The sequence below is a fragment of the Ammospiza nelsoni genome, chromosome 2 (assembly GCF_027579445.1).
Source record: "Ammospiza nelsoni isolate bAmmNel1 chromosome 2, bAmmNel1.pri, whole genome shotgun sequence".
NCBI classification, from domain to species: Eukaryota; Metazoa; Chordata; class Aves; order Passeriformes; family Passerellidae; genus Ammospiza; species Ammospiza nelsoni.
Window position 1 is genome coordinate 86,900,277 of NC_080634.1, and position 19,591 is coordinate 86,919,867.

Here is a 19,591-nt window from a genome sequence, read left to right on the forward strand (position 1 = left end):
AGCAAATTTCACCCATAGGTGACAGCAAACTCTTGGAAACTGAAACTGTAGTCAACCCAATGTGAGCAATTAAGCACACAACAGCGACAGCAAAAGTGCTTATGTGGAAATATGTAAAAAATCTGTAGCTCAACAAATCTCAGAAAACCTAAGATATCTTTCTGAGAACTGCAAAAGAGCCACCTAACGTGGGTGGAGATTGCATGAAGAGAAAACCCTCAGTTTGAGGACAGCTGAGGATTTCCCTGTAGCCTACACTTGGGCTTTGCTCTGCTAAGAAGCTGATCCCCTCCCCTAATGGACAGCTCTGCTTAGCATCTATTATTGGAGAAAGCTGTAAAGTGTAATTGCTGTACCTGCTTTCCAGCCAGAAGAACTATGGAATGTTATCAAATGCTTCCCACCTTTGCAGAACCAGAAGGGCCATATATGTGCTTACATGTCAATGCACTGAAATGGGAAATCAAAAATGAGCCAGTGGGTTATCACACACATTTCTGTAGGAGCTGATGGGAGCTGTAGTCTGTGCTCTGAACAAGTAGATCATTAGGGCTTAAAAATCTTGGTCTGATCTCCTGCTTTGTAACCATGAATAGGTTAATCTTCAGTGCATTTTTAAGGAAAACAGGAGAATAAGACAGATAATTTTTTTAACTCTTGAGTTAGTCATTTATATATTTATTTTTCTAGTAATTTGATAAATTGTTTAGTTCTTTACTATTTCCATTAAAAAATTATAATCAAGGAGAAAAACAAAGCCAAATCTTTCCTTTTTCCTTTTCCTTTCGAAACATGGAGGAGAGCTTTGAGATGCTCTCATCCTATTGTTTGTTATCAGCAAAATATTTCTTATGAAATTAGAGGCAAATGAAATATTTCTAGACTCTTTTATTTCTTTCTCAACAATAATTTTAACTTCTGTTGGAATAATATTTAAACACATTAATAGTGAAAGCTGGTAATTAGATTCAGTCTTTTGTAGTGTGATTTTCATTAATTACATGCTTACTTTAGCCGAGTTATTTTACACAATCTGTGATCTTCCAGACATAGGGGATTAAATAACTACAGATGAGTTCTTGGAGAAATAAAGCACATTTTCAAGGCACACTTGCTGAACAAGCCTCTACTAACAATGAGATGGATCACCTCCTGGGCATGTGTTTTCTTTCCATGGGAGGTGAAGGGAAGCCAACAGGACGAGGCTTTTTGATCCTTAAGTTAGGGAAGATGAATTGCTTTCCTTCTTGGGTCACCTACTGGCAGATGTAAGAAACTGGTGCTGAAGTCCCTTCTCTACCTGGATATTAGAGATGAGACTTCCTAGCAGCATTTGCACAGTCAAGGCTTAACCTGGTTGATTTCTTAATTTTGTTTTACTTTTGGTTTTGTTTGTGGGTTGGTTTGTTTTTTTAATAGCAAAGAAATTAACCATCCTCTAGTCAGAAAAAACCCTCAAGCAAGCCAAGAAAATAATTGTACATGAAGTTTTATCCTTTCCCCACCTCCTTTTTAATAGTAAGGAGATGCTTGGAGGAGTCTGTGGTCAATTCTTACCCTTTGTTGCAGATTGTTCACAGGACCCTGGCAGCCATGCTGGGCGCTTTGGCCGCTTTAGCCGCCCTAGCTATTGTTGGGGAGGTAAGTTACCAAACTGTGAGTGCTCCCTTTGTCCCTGGCTGTGGTGTCAGGTATCATTAATCTCCATGCTTGCCCGGTTCTTACTGAGCACATGGCAAAGCAGTGTTTTTTTAAGACAAATGGTAGGACAGACACTGGGATGGGAAAAGAGGTCAGACTAATGTGTAGACAAGGGGAGTACAAAAACGTCAGTTGATCCTTTTTTATTCTGATTTGCAGGAAGCTGACTGCAAGCATTTTCAGCTTAATCCAGCGTTAGTTTAACACTGTTATTTTCAGTAATGTTAGGCTACCAAGCAAACATAAATGGAAATACACTTTATACTACCCTAAATAATTACATCTCATGCCTGCATGTTCCAACCCTTTTGTTTCGCCTGCTGCTTACTCTTGGTTGATATATAGTCAAACATCAGATTGATTTTCTCAGTAATGATGTGATAACCACATCATTACTATGTTCCCTTTAATACCCTCCAGTTTGTTCACAGGTGAATTGGTATGCTTTTGTTCTTTTACCAAAAAGGGAACTGCAGTGTACCATGTAATTTGGTTATCTTTTATTTCTGTAATGTTAAGGAAGGAACAATTAGACCAACCAATAGCCTGTTAATGACTGATTAGGATGCCAGCAGTACTTTGAATTAGTAATAATAATAATAGTAGTAAGGGCAATAATAAAGAGTCCTTTTTATGTAGCTTGTAGGAACACTTATTAATTTCCATCACATTTATTTAAATAGTTCATCAATTAAGTGGAGTTTAAAAGTCATAGCTAATCACAAGTTAGGTGGCATTCACTTGTAATTGTATTTTTTGATTGCAGAGGCCAAGTATGGTCAAAGTGGTCGAGTGGATTGACTATGAGACACTGGCATTATTGTTTGGAATGGTAACTAAAATGTATCTTTTGCTCTAAATGTGCCAAAATAATCACGTTCTGTACAGAGATATTTCCTTTTAGAACACTTTGTTGATTGTACTTTACTCAGACAGCTTATGACAAACATTTGTGTCTTAAGGAATTTACTGAAAAGGATGAGGATCAGACCTCTGAAACAGTCTTTTGAAATGTTGATCCTTTACTATTTTTTTTTTTAATCTGTGAAATTGTATTGACAACATGTTAAAAACATCCTTGGGATTTATAAACAGAAAGACTTGTTTAAGGGCCAAGTATTATCACTCTCATTTTTCTTTTTAATTTTGTTTATTCAAAGCCTTCGTCAAACACACTCTGCTGGAAGAGTTGTTTCCTGTCTCACTGTTTTGTCTGAAGCTACAAAAAAGCAAGCCAGAAATAGAGAAGTAATATCTGATGAGATTTTAATCATATATTATTTTAATAATTTTGCCTGGAGCTATTTGTGGTAAAAAACATTGTCCAAGTGCTATTAGACTATAACACAAAATATACAATATACAGAGACAAAATTACAATTATCTGTTTCCATTCTGAGCTTTTCTTATTTCCTGACACTGGTCCTTGCTCCTTGTATTCCCCACAGAAAAAGAAAGCAAAAAAAATTATATATTATGTTTAGAGCAAAGACAGAAGGACAGGAGACCTCCCAGATGTGGGAAAATGCAAGCATTTCTTGAAGCCATTATCTTCTGTGCTCTGTAGAGTATTAATGCAGAGAGCAAAGACACTTATTGGTTCTTCTTGATTAATGATGTAAGAGAGATACTTTGAGTACTTAATGTATGATGCCCACTTAGTCACTAAAAATGAAATTCAACTAGACTGGTATGACATTTACAGACTGCTTATGTTGAGAAGTATATTTCACCATATGATGTATCAACTAGAGATATTTGGCAGCTGTAGTGGATATTCTAATATAAGGGTGATTAGATTCTCAAAGTTGTGTCAGATAAGAAGTCCATTTGTCAGTATCCCAATCTGCTTTGCTTTAGTTTTGAGTAATAATTCAATTACTTTTATATATCAGTTCCAAGTGATTATATTTTTCCCCATCTTTTGGCAGATGGTTTTGGTGGCCATATTTTCAGAGACTGGATTTTTTGACTACTGTGCAGTAAAGGTGGGTTTATTTGGTACTAGATTTATCAAGTTAATATTTATTCAAATCTGTCACACCAAGCAAAATCTTAAAGAGCCCTTCTAAGGTCAGCGTATACTTATCATATTAGAAATTACAGTGGTCATGTTGCAATACTGGAAAAATCCTTTTGGATAAAAGGAAGCCCTTAATGAAATTCTATTTCTACAGGAGAATGTTAAAGGTCCCCAGTAGGGTACACAAGCATTTGGGCACTATTAAGCTGAATATTTCACTGATTTCCCCAGGACTGCAGTTCTGCTGTAGCTGAACTCTCTGTGCCTGGCAGTGGGGCAGGGAACTATCATTAACTGTATGACCACATATGAAAAGTGGCCACAGACCTTTGCACAGTAAAAAGAATTCTCTTTTTAAAAGTTTACATGAAAAGTGTAATTGATAGCATCACAACTATAAAATTAGAGAATAGTTTGGGTTGGAAGAAACGTTAATAATCTTGTTCCAATCCCCCTGCCATGGGCAAGGACACTTTCCACTAGGGCAGGTTTCTTGAAACTCCATCCAGCCTGGACTTGAACACTTCCAGGGATGGGACACCCAAAGCTTCTCTGGGTAACCTGTTGTAGTCTCACCATCCTCACAGTAGAGAATTTCTAACTAATATCTAATCTAAGCCTACTCTCTCTGTTTAAAGCCAATCCCTCTTGTCTGATCACTACACACCCTTGCCCAGAGTCTCCCCCCCAGCTGTCTTATTGCCCCTCTTTAGGTGCTGGAAAGTGACCCTGGAGCCTTCTCTTTGCCAGACTGAGTAATGCAGACTTCTTCCAGCTGGTTCTTGTAGGAGAGGTACTCCAGTGTTTTGATCATGTTTGTGGCCCCCCTCTGGAGTCACTCCAGCAGTGCTGCTCTGAGGATGGGCAATGTGTCCCAGGTGTGGAGAGGAAGGGAGGTCTAAACCCTGTTAGTTCACCTGGGCATGCAGGCTGGAGGCTCAGCCCTTCTCCTGCCACTGACCACTTTATGACTGGCAGCAGAATGTGGTGCTTCTTCAGACTTGTTTCTTTGTTTGTGTGATGGGATTGTTTGCCCACTTCCATGAATTATTTTCTTGCCAAATTATTTAGTATTGGAGAGGGTGCTGTTGGAGTAATAGTAAAGGAATAATAAATGCTCTGAGCTCATTGTTGTTCAACTTTGATCAAGTTGCTTTATCTACAATTTTTTGAAATCTAAGCTGGAGGGATGCAGTCCATTAATTCTGCTTCTGTTTGTTTTTCCTAGGCTTATCGGTTCTCTCGAGGCAAGGTGTGGGCCATGATTACGCTTCTATGCCTTATTGCTGCAATTCTTTCTGCATTTTTGGACAATGTTACCACTATGCTGCTCTTTACTCCAGTAACCATAAGGTATTTTATTGTTATGGATTTGGACTTGGTCTTTTATAGCCAGCAATCAGTAGTAGACATGTCTGCAAAATATTTGTTTGGAGGTTTTCTTAATCATTTAAATGGAAATTAGAGCTTCAAATACTCTTATTGTAGTAGAATAAAAAGCTAGCACTTTCAGAAGAATGGATTGTCTTTTGCCTTTGCATTAATATTGAGAACATATCTGAAAATTGTGAACACTGCCTTGGCAGCTAACTGTTCTGGCTTGTCTTCATATTTCAATGGCAATAGCATATTGCACCAAATGATCCCTAGTAGATGATTTTTTTTTCTCCTGTAAAGCAGGCAGAATTTTTTAATTAAAGCTGCTTTATTAATTGCTGGCTGATATTTATATACAATATTAGATAGTAAATTATGTTTTAGTGAAGTTGTTATCCCTTCTAATATTAGTGACAAACAAATTTTTGAAAAGTCCATATTTTGTCTTACAACTTTCTCTTGAATATGGAAATCTGAATTTTATTCCTGTTGGTGATCGTGTCATTGGGATGGCTACTGCTTAATTGCACAGTTTGAGATTAGATATTTGGAACTTTGAGCAGACAACCATGAATTTAATTACTTCAGATTTCTGTAAATTAATAACATGTTATATGCAGCTACATTTAATCAGTGTGGGATTATAAATAACTGTTTAACCTGAATTTAACCTGTGTGTAGTCAGGCAAATCTGTTTAATCCAGTTCAGTTTTGGAAAGATCTAGTGTATTTTAGAAATGATCCTGAGAGATGTAATGCTTGCAGACATTATCACATTAAAGTACACAAAATTCTATTAAGATATGCCCCCTCTTTAAAATGCAGTGTAAAGCAGTAAAACCCAATTTTGCAAGTGAAATTTATTCTAGACTGGAAACAGCTGGTGAATGAAAGGTCCATTTGTCTTCTGTCTGATTATATTTTAAAGACATGGCTTTGCCACACCCTAATCAATAATTGCATTTCTAGCAGTAAGCAGCACTGGAGCTATTAAACACCAAGTTTTCTTTAGCTGTGTTACAGAATATTTTGGATAAATATAATTTGGAAATTGACTGAAATCCAGAAGTCAATGTAGCATAAAAAGCTTTTCACTTTCACCGTAGTCAGAACTACGGTAACATTTATTCTGTTCTCAAAGAATCTCGGAATAGCCTAGGTTGAAGGGACCTCGAAAGGCCATCTGTTCCAACCTTTCATGGAAAAGGAAAGCTAGATGAGATTATCTGGCACTCTCTTCAATTACATCTTGAAAGCCTCCAGTGATGGGGACTCTACCACATCCCTGGGGACATTTTTCCAGTGGTTAACTGTTTCCACCATAATTTTGTTTTTTTATGTTGAGGTGAAATCTCTCCCTTGTACTTGTTGCCTCTTATCTTCTCCATGTGGATCCTTGTGAAGGGAGAGCCTCTGCCTTTGCAGTCACCTTTAAGTAATGGACTTTTGTACTAAATATGTACTAAGTCCTTTTGTTTTATGCTAAATGAGCCTGTAAGACTGAAGAAGGGGAAACTCAGTATGTGGGAAACATTTGTATTTGAATCACTATCAAAACTAAAATAAAATTTTATCTCACCTACTAAAACCAAATAATTGCTTACTTCAAAAAGCTTCATGCTGGGGGTCATATTCTTTTTTATCTTACTGCCATTGTCTGCAGCTTCACTGTGTTGCACTGTGCGGTCTCCATTGCCATGGAGATAAAGCTTGCAGAAAATCGTACTGACTCTGCAAACATTAGGGCTTATATTTCCTATGATAAGGCCTAAAACATGATAGTTGTTTCACTCTGCATTTTGTAGTAGCCTGCTAAAAAAAGTAATAACTACCTCCTTTTGGCTGTTGCTTATTTTCAAGATACTTTGTTATTGAGAAGTGGAAATGGCTAATGTTTTTACACACGAGGAATTATATAACCAGGATAGGTAAACTGAGGAACTGAGATCCTGACATCTAGCTAAGATGTTCTGATGGATTTACACTTTGGGCTTAACCTTCTCTTACTTTAGAATTCTCTTTTTAAAATACCACTAGGCCCATCAAAAAGAAAGAATCACTAAAGAAAATTTTAGCTTATATTTGGAAATACTGGGAAATCAAGGAGCAATGGAGTCAAAATTGCATGTACAATTGTGGTCTTGTATCAAAACTGATACATTTGAACCAGTAGCGCTACAAAGTGCCCTTTAACTGAATGATTTCATGCTGCTGAGGAAATAGTGTATTTTTTGCACAGTTATTATTTTCCAGAGTCTTTATGTACTGACATATACGCCATCTCAGAGTGTTTTTTCTGAGTTTTAAATTGGCACTCTTGGTGATAGTGTAAGTGAATCAGGTTAAGCTTTTTTGCAATAGTCTTTTCCCTTTGAAATATAGGTTTTAATAACACAGACTTAGGCTAAACAGTGAAGTTCAACCCTTCTTTCAGGGAAATGTGTGAGAGCACTGCAGTGAGAAAGCATTCTTCCTGCACACTCTTTCCCCCATTGACTATGAGATATAGGGGACAATAATTTAAGTGTGGCCTCCATCTTTACATTCTGGAGGAACTTTTTGATAAGTTGAGAGGAAGAAAGCAGTTGTTTCTTACTCCAAAGTGCTTAGGTGTGACTTTAACTTTCAGCTTTTATTAGCAGAGCCCCAGTTTAAAGTCAAACATGTAGTTCAGGACAGAGCGGATTACGCGGGTGTGTGCGTAAATGTAATTTGTGAGTTGGAGTAATCTGTGCGAAGATTACTCTGCGTAAGTGGGCTCTGAGTTCAAACAGATCATGAGGTTACTGAGTCAACCCCTGTGTTTGTCAGAGCACTTTAAGAGGCTTCTTATTAAAGAGGCAAGTAATTTTTCTTATCAAAGCGTCATCCCACCAAAGAAGTATTTAATATATTTGAACTGCTAAAAACATTTTGAGAATTTTTTAACCATAAGGAATGTGTATTTTCTGCTTGTTTCATCCCAGATAGAAATACTCATGATCAAGCTTTAGAGAAGGAGGAAAATAGGAACAGAATAAACTGAATAAACTAGCCTGAAAGCTGAAGTCTCTAATAGATGATTCATGGCTAATAGGCAGCCTGCACAATCCTCTACCACTGCTTCCCATAAGAAAGTTAATCACTGTTGCTGAGTGCAGAGCTTGTGGTTGACCAGAATAGTTTTCCACAGGTCAGTGCAGCTTAAGGACCATGGTTTCAGAAGCTGTATCACAGTGAAAATTTGAAATGCTATTTTCTGTGTAGTCTGATTCTTGTAATAGTTGACTACTTTGAATTAAATGCCTCAATTTTGTTGGCATTAATAACTGCATTTTAAATGTAAAGAAAATCCATAAATTTTCATTTACATTGTTATAGTTGCTTTAGCACAATAAATGCTTTTTAACGTAACATTTATTGACACATTATGTTTAAAATCTTACCATTTGTCTGTGAAATGACTGCATTTTGTAATTTTTGTGCATTTTAATATTTAAGGTAATTTATCCATGGGATAAGAAGTTAATTTCATTGTCTTTACACTGCAGGCTCTGTGAAGTACTTAATCTTGATCCTAGGCACGTCCTGATTGCAGAAGTAATCTTCACAAATATTGGGGGGGCTGCCACTGCTGTTGGGGATCCTCCAAATGTGATTATTGTTTCAAAGCAGGAGCTGAGGAGGAGGGTATGTACTGCAGTTGTTTGGCTACTAAAATTAAGTAGTGATGTTGACTTATGCAATGTTGATTCTTCTCTTCCCCCAGACAGCCATATAAACAGAACATAATCCATTTTTTTTTTGCCATGCTACTTCTTTTTTAGTAGGATTATCAGACAGAAGAGAGTGATCTTTTGGGGACAAAATAGTGATGAAGAATAGACTTTTTGATCTGGACCGAGAATACCAGTTTCCTTTTTTTGTTGTTGATGAGGATTTCCTTATTAATGGCAAAGTGAGGAAAGAAGCAGAACAAGGAAGGGCTGCAGACAGGGCAACAAGTTGCAAAAAAACAAAAATGTGAAAATGAAGATGAAAATCCATCCATTTTCTCTGTATAGGTTTGCTTCCAAAAGTTAAATCTGAGACAATTTGACATTTTACAGAGAGGTTGCTCTGCCCCTGTAGAGCCATGACACACATAAGGCACTTTATCCTTCAAGCACAGCCCAAGGGGATGTGGGGTGTGAGAGGGGGGTGGGTGCTTCTCCCGTGCAGCACAGGCTGCAGCTGGCTCCCACCTCCTGACAACATTTTGCTATCTCCAGGCTGCAGAGACAGATTTCAGCTTCCAACTCTTGGCTCTTCTATTGTTTGCTGGGTGGCTGGTGCCAATGGGAAAGCTACGGTGCTGGATGGGGCTGCAGGACATGAGCTATCCAGCAGGAGCATCCCAGTCCCACCATTTCTTCCCACCCACATGGGTCTCTCTGCCATGTGGAGTGGCTGTGGCGCTACTGGCAAGTGTTCGCAGCCCTCAGCATCAGCATGGAGCTGAGTTTACTGAGTTTTCTGTGCTTTCAGCTATCCCTGCTACCCCTGAACATGAGGGCATCAAGCCTTCCTTCTGCCTCTGGCACAGTTTGCCACCCCCTTTCCCTGGTGTGCTGTGGGGCAGCAGGGAGGCAGTCTGCTCAGGATGCAAGGGGCAGCATCCCCTGGCATGGGGCAGATCTGCCCTTCTTCTCACCAACATGCAGCACCATGGAACAGGCACTAAAATATGTAATGGGCACATCTGTAAGGACACCAGGGAGGAGCTTTCTGTTTTGGGCAGGTGTCATAACCCACCCCCCCCCCAAAAAAAAATTATAGAGAAATTTAGTGTTCATTGAGCTAGTGTAAAAACAACTGTGCAAGTGGATGAGGGAGTTGTAGTACAAAATCCTAAGTTTATGTTTTGGATTTTTTTTGCATTTGGAGTCACTTATGTTTCTATTGCTCTGTGAAAGAAAGATCTCTTCTAATTAATTGAATGCACTCAAATTAATTAAGTACTGTCCAGGTTGTGAATGGTCTTTGAAAGTTTGTAGTATTTAATAAACTGAATGTTTGCCATCAAAATTTTTGAAATGTCCTGCAGTTGGCTAGTTTGGATGGCTGCTTTGAAGACTGCAATATTTACTGTTAGCTGAGAACTTGCTAGCTAAGTTTTAAAGTTTAGATGTGAAATCTGTGCACCTATTTAAAACTTCTGATCTAAAAGAGAACAATTAGCACTTGCCATGCAGGTAATTTTCCTAAATACTCAGAAACTCATAATTTCTGTAGAAGTGGCTATAAACATGGGAGATAATTAAGCAATTGCAATTGAAAAGAAACCATGTTACATTTTTCTTGTTTGAGCTATTGATATTTTTAGGAGAACTCAGATGTATAAATATCCTGGCAAATATGATATTATAGCAAATTCTGTATCAGAAACAAGCACAAAAATCTTTCCAGATGTTTTCAGTCTGGATTATTTTCAGATCTTCTGCTGCATCACAGGAATAAGAATGTAGTGAAATAGATTAGGTTCAACACAGGGTCACAGAATTTACACTGCTTCTGTTCTATATTCTCAATTATTATATCTATGTATATAAACAAAAGAGGGTCAAAGACCTATCCTTGGTCCTGAGGCAGAGTGTCATGGTCTGGGGTATGTCCTCACTGCTTAGGGCTCACCCCTTGTAAAGGAGATTTGCCTGGGAGAGTGCTGGCTGGGGTAACTGGATAAAGCCAAGAGAGAGGTCAGAGAGGGAGCTGGACCATCTGGCCTCTTACAGTCTGAGCTGTTCAACTAATAGCTGCATTCCTAATTTTGTCCACCTGCTCCAGCATGCTCTCTTTAGATCAGAATGAGAAATGTAGACATTGCTGTCTTGTTTGTGAAACTACTTCTAGTAAAAGGTGCTGTGCAGAAGGGTAACATGAGCTAGCACAGTTCTGTGTCTAAAATGCATGGAGAGCAGAGCCTACTACACTAATACCAAGTAAAATTTATTTTATTTCTTTTTTTTTTTAAACTATTTCAGAGGTAGAAGCTCTTGAATGCATTAATGACATCTTAGAAACACTCCTTCATGTAGTATATTTTATAGTTTCTATTACGGTGTTTTCTATAGAAAATACTTGATTTTTACCTCTTCTTAGCATTATGGTCATGTTTTTGGACATTCTAGAAATTCTAGAAATTTTTTCTACTTGATATTTTTGTTGAAATTCTTCTTTTCATTCTCTTCTCAGTGTCATTTTTGCACAGTAAGTACAGGAGTACTTGGACAACCGCCCCTGCAGGAAGTTGAATAGTGAACTGTCCTATGTAGATGATCTGGTTTTCTACTTTGTTTAGGTGCTGTCAGGAGGAGAATTTTACCAGTCTTCCTGAACTTTTACTGCTGTACATCAACCTCTAAAAGTATTCAAGTAAAATATTATGCAAGTTTACACTTTTGTAGGAAACCTTGGCTTTTATATCAATATGAAATGAAATGCAGCCTTGTTACTTTGGGTGCTGTTATCTGGTTAGTGTTAGAAATGTTTTACTTTCTGTTTACTGTGGTGATGGAGAGACTTTTCTCCCTAGCTTCTGGGGAAAACTAGCATAATATTAAAAATATTTTATTTAAACCATGTTTGAATAAATAAGGTTTTTGTAACATTTTGCTCATTAAAATGTAGCAATAAGTCTCTTTACTTGTCTTGAGATGCAAATGAATGTCAAAAGGATATTTTCTTTTTAGCTGTTGTTAATTTATAATCCTGACATATTCCCTACCATCATGACTGGAATCAGTGGAACATTTGCATAATAGGAGAGGAAGATTTGTTGTGTTCTTGGCTGTTCTTAGTTGAAGTTGGAAGAATTTTCACAAAACAGCTTTTATGTTTTGATTTCAGGATAAGAGCAAATGGAAAACTTGTTTAGTGAATAGAAAACATTTTTTAATGTTTTATCATCTTCAGAGTGCTGCTACAGAATGGCCACTGTTAACAAAATTATATTTTTATTTTGAAGAAATATGGGCTTCAGACTTGAGGAACTCCATGTGTGTATGCACAATAGAGCATGAACCAGTTAGATATGGTTCTTGCTCTCAGAAGGATTGAACAGCAAATCTTCTGTATTTGGGAGCTTCATGAACTTCTACAAACACACCTTTGAGATCAGAAGTTGCTGTGCTCTAAGCATAGGGTGTGATTTCCAGTTCTTTAAAGAATGGATGGCAAAGAGGTCTCCAGAGCAAAATGATGCTGTGAACAAAGCGATAGTGAACATGTGCACTGGTGTGTCCGAGCTAAATCTGAATAAAAGAAGTAATCATAAAAGCAAAGGCAGTTTTAGCAAATGCTAGCCACTAGGTTATATCCTTTTATTTACTGTTTTGTTAGCATGTGATAAAGCTTGTGCTGTTAATCAGATGTCTGATGAGGATTTGGGGGTTTCAGCATACCACTCAGAATTATTCACAGAATCACAGAATCACAGAATCACAGAATCACAGAATCACAGAATTTTCAAGACTGGAAGAGACCTATAAGATCATCTAGTCCAGCCGATGTTCTAACTGTTCAGCTAGATCATGGCAGCAAGTGCCACATCCAGTCTTTTTTTAAATTCTTCAAGGGATGATGCCTCTACCACCTCACTGGGTAAATGATTCCAGTTTCTGACCACTCTTTCTGTGAAGTATTTCCTTCTTACTTCTAACTTACATCTAGCTTGACGCAACTTGAGACTGTGTCCTCTTGTTCTATCCGTTGTCGCCCGGAGAAAGAGGCCGACCCCCAGCTCACCACAGCCACCCTTCAGGAAGTTGTAGAGAGCGATGAGGTCGCCCCTTAGTCTCCTTTTCTCCAGGCTGAACAACCCCAGCTCCCTCAGTCGCTCTTCATATGGCTTGTGTTCCAAGCCCCTTATTAGTCTCGTTGCCCTCCTCTGGACACGCTCAAGTAACTCAACGTCCCTCTTAAAGTGAGGGGCCCAGAACTGGATACAACACTCCAAGTGAGGCCTCACCAGTGCCGAGTACAGGGGAAGAATGACCTCTCTGTTCCTGCTGGCCATACCATTTCTGATACTGGCCAGGATGGCATTGGCCCTCTTGGCTACCTGGGCACATTGCTGGCTCATATTCAATCGACTGTCAACCAGCACCCCCAGGTCCCTTTCCACCTGGGCACTATCCAGCCACTCCATCCCCAGCTTGTATCGGTACAGGGGATTATTATGGCCGAAGTGCAATACTCGGCACTTGGACTTATTGAAGTTCATCCCATTTGATTCTGTCCATTTGTCCAGCCGTTCCAAGTCTCTCTGGAGAGCCCTACACCCCTCTAGTTGATCTAAACTCATACCCAATTTGGTATCATCAGCGAAACTACTAATAAAAGACTCTAAGCCCTCATCCATATCGTCAATAAAAATATTGAACAAAACTGGCATTCCTGCCATTTGACAGGAATTTCCTGCAAAACTGACAGACATCAGGTTTTCCTGTGCTGCCTTTTACAGACTTTCAGCCTTCATGATGGAATTTAGCATGATGTGATATTAGCTGGTTATATTTAATGAGAAATTATGGTATCAAAAATTTATGAATGAAAGTAGGTACTTCTGAAAAAAAAGAAAAGAGAAAATCCTATTTATGAAGCTTTACAGATATTTCAAGCACTGGTAAAATGGATTCCCATAGTTTAGTAGGCTATTTTTGTTGAGTTTTCTGGATACAAGCTTGGTAAAACTTTTAATCAATTTGTAGAACTCTACCCCTTCTGTTGATGTTTGATTGATTCCTTTTCTCAAGAGAAAATTACATTTATTAGTGCAATTAAAGTGCATGAACTAAAATGTATGGGCTTACCTCTGATTTCAGTATTTTTACCATCTATGCATGTAGTAATCATTAAACAGTATAATGTAACACAAGAAAGGAGATTCATCAGTGTCTCAAATAAACATTATCTTCATGTAACTGTGTTAGACCATCAGTGGTTTCTGGCTCAGTGACATCATGAGCAGCTCCCATGAGAGACAATGCAGATCTTAGTCACTCAGCTAGAAGGGATGTTTAAGCCAGTGTAGAAATAATAAATTACTCTTGCTCTTCTTCATTTTATTAATTTTAAAATATTAAGTAAGGGAATTCTGGCTAGAAACAGTACTTGCTGCTCCCCAAATTGCTGCACATAGAAAGCTATAAGTTTTGCTTTCTCATTGCTCCAAATAGGCAGATTCCTTATGGAAAGGTCTGAATTACTAGAATTTAATTTCACATCTCCAGAAGCAATGAAAAAAATAATTACCAAGATGATAAGAAGTTAGAATTTTAGGAGACCAATATGATGCTTCCTCCTAATATGAAATTGATATATTTGACTTTGCATTTTAAACTATAAACCAAGTAAAGATTGCCACTCTGTTTCAGCTCTGAATCTGTAGGCAGTAGAACCTTTAGGCTGTTGTCTTGCTAAAACAAAATCTTTAGATTTTCTCCTGACTGGGAAACACGAAGAATTTGACACAATCATCATAGCCTCAAGTAAGGGACATTTGAAGCATGTTTTATATTTATCTCATAGATTGAAATCTCCTGGAAGAAAAATATTTCTTGCCTATTGTGCATGTCAATTCTATTCTAGTCTATTGTGCAGGAAAAGAAAATCTTTGTGAAAATGACTTTTTGTTGTATGCAGGAGACATGGGGAGCACTTTAATGCTTTTTTACAATGCTGAATCCTGGCCCCAGCAACGCAGAAGACTCAGGAAGTATAAAATGTGCTATCCACAGCCACAAAGGTTATGAATGTAGGCTCTGTGGAGAAGCTGTGTGTCCTTTCTGGGGTGTGGGAAAAGGAACAGGGGCAACTGATGAAGCAATTGCGCCATGACCTAGGTATCCTCTGCTGCATCCATCGTATCTGTGGTACAGCGAAAATCTTTTAGTCTTCTAAAGTTCCCCAAGAGGCTGCCAGCTGGCTACCAGTGATCTGACAATGCTTGGTGTGAAATCAGCCTTCCTTTTCCCTGAAAACATATTCCCTGTGTTGCAGAGAGACTGGGGTTAAGCACCCAGCCCAAAGCATCAAGGAAGGCAGCTGTCTGTATTTCACTGTATTTCAGCCTTTCTGATATCAGCCATAAAATGGGGTGCATTTGGTAGCCCTCAGCCTCCATGGCTACAGGGCATCAGCTGTCCAAGGCTGATCAGGATTCATTTTCACTCACTGTCTCTTGTGGATCAAGGCAAGGAGGTAATGGGGAGGAAAGCTGGGAGCAAGGGGTGGGAAGAGAGCTGAATCCAGTCTCACATTATCACTGACAACCCTGTCATGCAAGCTCTGTCCTGAAATAGGCACACTCCATGTTAGAAAACATTTTGTTTCAGCTGAATTGGAAAGCTGTTATGCAGTAAGAGCAGAGCAGCATATTTTCTTTTTCACCAGGGATCTCAGAGATATGAAAGATCAATGTGCTGATATTATGAACTTCAACAAAATCCTGAATCTCAGCCCTGCTACTCCCTCTGAAATTTTGGATAAGCTCTTGGATAGGATGCCAAAAAATCTAGTAGATATTTTTTTTCTTCTTGTGATGGTGTCTGCAAATCACTTTCAAGGCTTATCTACGTCAGCTCTTATGTCATGAAGCTGTGTTAATCCTGATTTTTTTTTTCAGGGTACTGTGATCTCTATCTTATTTCAATTCCTTTCAGCTATGAGTCAAACCTCAGCATTTTAGTTTGCCTTCTAGGTTGAGCTGATTATCTTCATCAAGAAATTAATTTTGTGGGTTTCAAGTGATGTATTTCTTCTTCTGCATTTTTTTGAGAAGCCTCTGCATCGTGGCATTTCAGGAACCAGACACAATTCTTTTTCCTTTGAAATAGGAAATAGGTGTGATAATAAAAAATGTAAAGGCAACTGGCTTTTTGTATTTGTATTTACTTGCAATAAGCTACTTCCTTAAAGTCAAGATCCTTTAATATGTGACGAAGACATCACATATTTAAACTTGAGGGCTACCAAGAATTCATCGGGTTCCTATTTATCTTTTTTTACTTCCTACTTTAGCATTTATCTTTATTTCTGTGTATTTCTACAGAGAATTTCTACCATCATATTTGGCCTAGTAGCTGGCCAGTCTAAGAAAAGTTTCATCTCCACTGCTTTTTTATGAGACTAGTCTGAGTGCAAAAGTAATTTTCCTCATTCTGGTAATTCCGTACTGAGTATAATCTGACTACTCCTAACTATTTTATTGCTCTTCAACCACCTGTTTTCCAGTCATTTTTCTTTAAGAGGATAGTTCTTTTTTTCAGTTGGGTTTAGGCATTTCCATTTTGGCTGGTGTCGCTTCAGTGTTTTTACAGCTTAAATAGCTTTGACTTCCTACCTCTCTTTGCTATTTTAGAGACCGTACAAAACTCAATAATGATTTTTCTTACTTCCTGAGTTGTTTAATGGCACACTGTCAAAGTTGGAAAATTTCTGAACTAAAGCCAGTTCAACTTTTTAGGTTTAAAGTTCTTATTTTTCTGGCCAAAATTTTATGATTTTTCTTTTAGGCTATAATCTTAGAGGCAATCCATATAGAGATGGGTTCAGATAGAATCATATCTATATTTAGATATATTAGATATATTTAAATATATTTATATTTATATAGATTTATTATCAATTTATTGTCAATGGTTTTCATTTAGGAAATAAACATGGGGGATATGGAGCTTATATACTTTGGGGATTGGTCTCACAAACACCGAGCCTTTGCAGGAATCCTTTTTTTATTCATTTGTAAATTTCCTAGAGTTATGAATGTTGTTTTCATCCCTCATAGAAATGTCTCCTGTAGCTCTGAATCTTACCTTGATGCCCAGAGGCCAATCTCTGTAAAAACTGTTTTATAAAAACTGTCTTACAGAGATGTAAGACGCCTAAGTGGCTGACCTATTGTGTAGGCAAACTGAATGAAGGTACATTATTTTTCTTTGTGGTGTCACTTTTTTCTGTCAAATTCTTAAAATGATCTCATCCCAGTTTCTGAAGAGTCTTCCTTCTGCTTCCATAAAAGCAATGGCTGTAGTTAAGTTACAGCAAAAGGCCAATGAATGGACAGGTACAGTTTCACCTTTCAGTGTCTGCAGAGTAGAAGAGTCAAGGAATCTACTATTAAATAGCAAGTAGGGATGATATTACCTCAGGAAGCTTAAACCTGTATTTTAATAGGATCAAATTCTAATCCTAGGTCTACATATTTATTGTTTGAGATTTATTTGACTGTCTGCAAGCTATGGATTTTTTTTTTGCCAAAGAGCACCAATCTTTATCTGGCTATGAAAGTTCTTTATGACTGCCATCAGTTTCTTGTGTTATGTCTTTTTATTATGCCCTGTGGTGCAATAGAGAAACTTTTTCTTCCTTTTTTGAACCAGAGACACTTCAACTAGGAAATTTCCACATAAATTCTTTTAACATTTGACAATATAGAAGAACACATATTTAAAGCAGCAAGTTTCCAACAGTCTTAACACACTGGAGGTAACAGCTGATACTACAAGGGAAGCTGTTTTTAATATGCATTGGAATTACCAAAGGGCCTATAGGAAGCTCATAGTTAAAAATCAGGGAACAATAGAGACATAGTGGTGTGTCACAGGGAGATCCTACAATCAACTAACTCTCCAGAGTCTCTGGGAAATCAGTGGTTGCTCTGAAATTTCAGCTGGGACAACCTGGACTATCCTGGCCTTGAGCCATGCTTTATTCCAGGTGTCACAGGTCTGCTCTGCTGGGATCACCAGACAGCCTCTGTTTTTGGATATAAAAGAGTTCCCTCCTACCAAACTCCTTGGATGTGATCCTCCTTGGAGCTTCATGGGTAACTTCTTTTGGACAGGCAAGTCATGGCTGCTCCAGAAAAGCCCAGCCCAAAGGCTAACCCTGATCCACTACAATGTGTGCAACATGTTAAAATGTAAAAACTCAATTGAAAGGGACCCTAGAGGTCAGTTAGTCCAATGTCCTACTCACAGCATGGCAAACTTCTAAGTTTTAGGACAAACTGTCACTGTGCATCCTTATTGCTTGGAAGTTAATATGTTCAGCCTTTTAATACGTTCTGTTTTTTAAAAACCCCTTCATTTTAAGGTCTCACTGTGCAAAATACAAAGAATTGGGTTCATTTATTAACCAGAAAGAGGAATAAACACAATATTGATATATAATACTTTTGTTGTAGAAGAATGGTTCAAATAGAATTATTGTAAGCATTTCTGTTTTCACCAGTTTAAACAAAGTCTGGTAATTAAAATTCAACTATTCCTGAGACTTTGAGTGATTTGAAATGAATTTAAAGTAATTTAAGTGAGAAGTAAATGTTAATGATTCAGTTTGGATTTTTTACTGTACATTTCAGGAACACTAGGTGTGTTTCAGAGTAACTTGTAATGCAATGTTCTTTGAATTAAATTTTAATGTGGCTTGTCTCCTTGAAACAGATGAAATACAGCAGATACTGTACTTGGAACTTACTGTATTGCTTTATATTTATTATTGATTGTTAACATACATAAAGCTGAATGCTTTTCCCTGTAGGTAATATAGAAAAATAAGTGATTTTTAATTTAGGTTTTTGTTTTTATTTTCAGGGATTGGATTTTGCAGCCTTCACAGGGCATATGTTTTTGGGTATCTGCCTTGTTGTTCTGGTCTCCTTTCCTTTTCTCAGACTTCTTTACTGGAACAAAAAACTTTACAATAAGGAGCCAAGTGAAATTGTTGGTAAGTGTGAAAAAAAGTTATATCGTTACACAGAATATGTGCTAAATGGAAACCGAGTAGTGGCTTCTACAATGTCTTCAGATGGAAGTGCCCACCCCCCTCATTATCTGAACATTAATTTTTCAACTAATAATTAATATTTTATTTTTAGTTGTGGTATTTTCTGATTTTTACAACTGGATGTTTTTCTGGTGCTAAGACTGAGGTTTTGACATGAGTTATTAAATATCTTACAAAATTTGCAGGAATATTTTTCATCATTCATTACAGTCGTAGGTATGAGTATCAGGATGTTCTGTGTTGCAACAGATGATATCTGCTCAAGGTGCTGAGTTCACAGGCAGATTTAAAAATATTCCAGGTTTCCCTTACAACAAACACAGGGCACTGATGTATTCCTTTGCTCATGATTTTCTTCCATTGAATTTTTCAGCAATCTTTTACTGGTCTGTGGTCAGTGAAAGACATTTCATCAAAGAAGAACTTTTCAAGTCCTCCCCAGCTTGCCTCTGTGGCTCTTCCTACCTTAAATTTCCCTGGTGCATAATTTCTACAATTCAGTAGAACTAAATCTATGTCTTTTTATGTCACTCACCTCAATAGTCTCCAGAAGTCTTCTTAAAGCTGTTTCAATGACTGTCGACTGTGTCAGTCCCTCTTTGTCTTCATGCTTTTATGTTTTTCAATTCAGTCATTTTGAAGTTTTTATTATTGTTCTAGGGCTTCTCTTTCAGTGCTGAA

At 37.7% G+C, this 19,591-nt stretch overlaps 1 protein-coding gene across 1 annotated transcript in view; it reads left to right on the top strand.

The window, feature by feature from the left end:
• Positions 1-19,591, top strand: part of OCA2 (OCA2 melanosomal transmembrane protein) — a 186,344-nt gene that overhangs the window by 76,192 nt on the left and 90,561 nt on the right. Inside the window, exons 11-16 of the mRNA XM_059465987.1 lie at positions 1,570-1,641; positions 2,468-2,533; positions 3,633-3,689; positions 4,953-5,077; positions 8,632-8,770; positions 18,718-18,850. Coding sequence (XP_059321970.1) covers positions 1,570-1,641; positions 2,468-2,533; positions 3,633-3,689; positions 4,953-5,077; positions 8,632-8,770; positions 18,718-18,850 — 592 coding nt within the window. The remainder of the gene's footprint in view (positions 1-1,569; positions 1,642-2,467; positions 2,534-3,632; positions 3,690-4,952; positions 5,078-8,631; positions 8,771-18,717; positions 18,851-19,591) is intronic.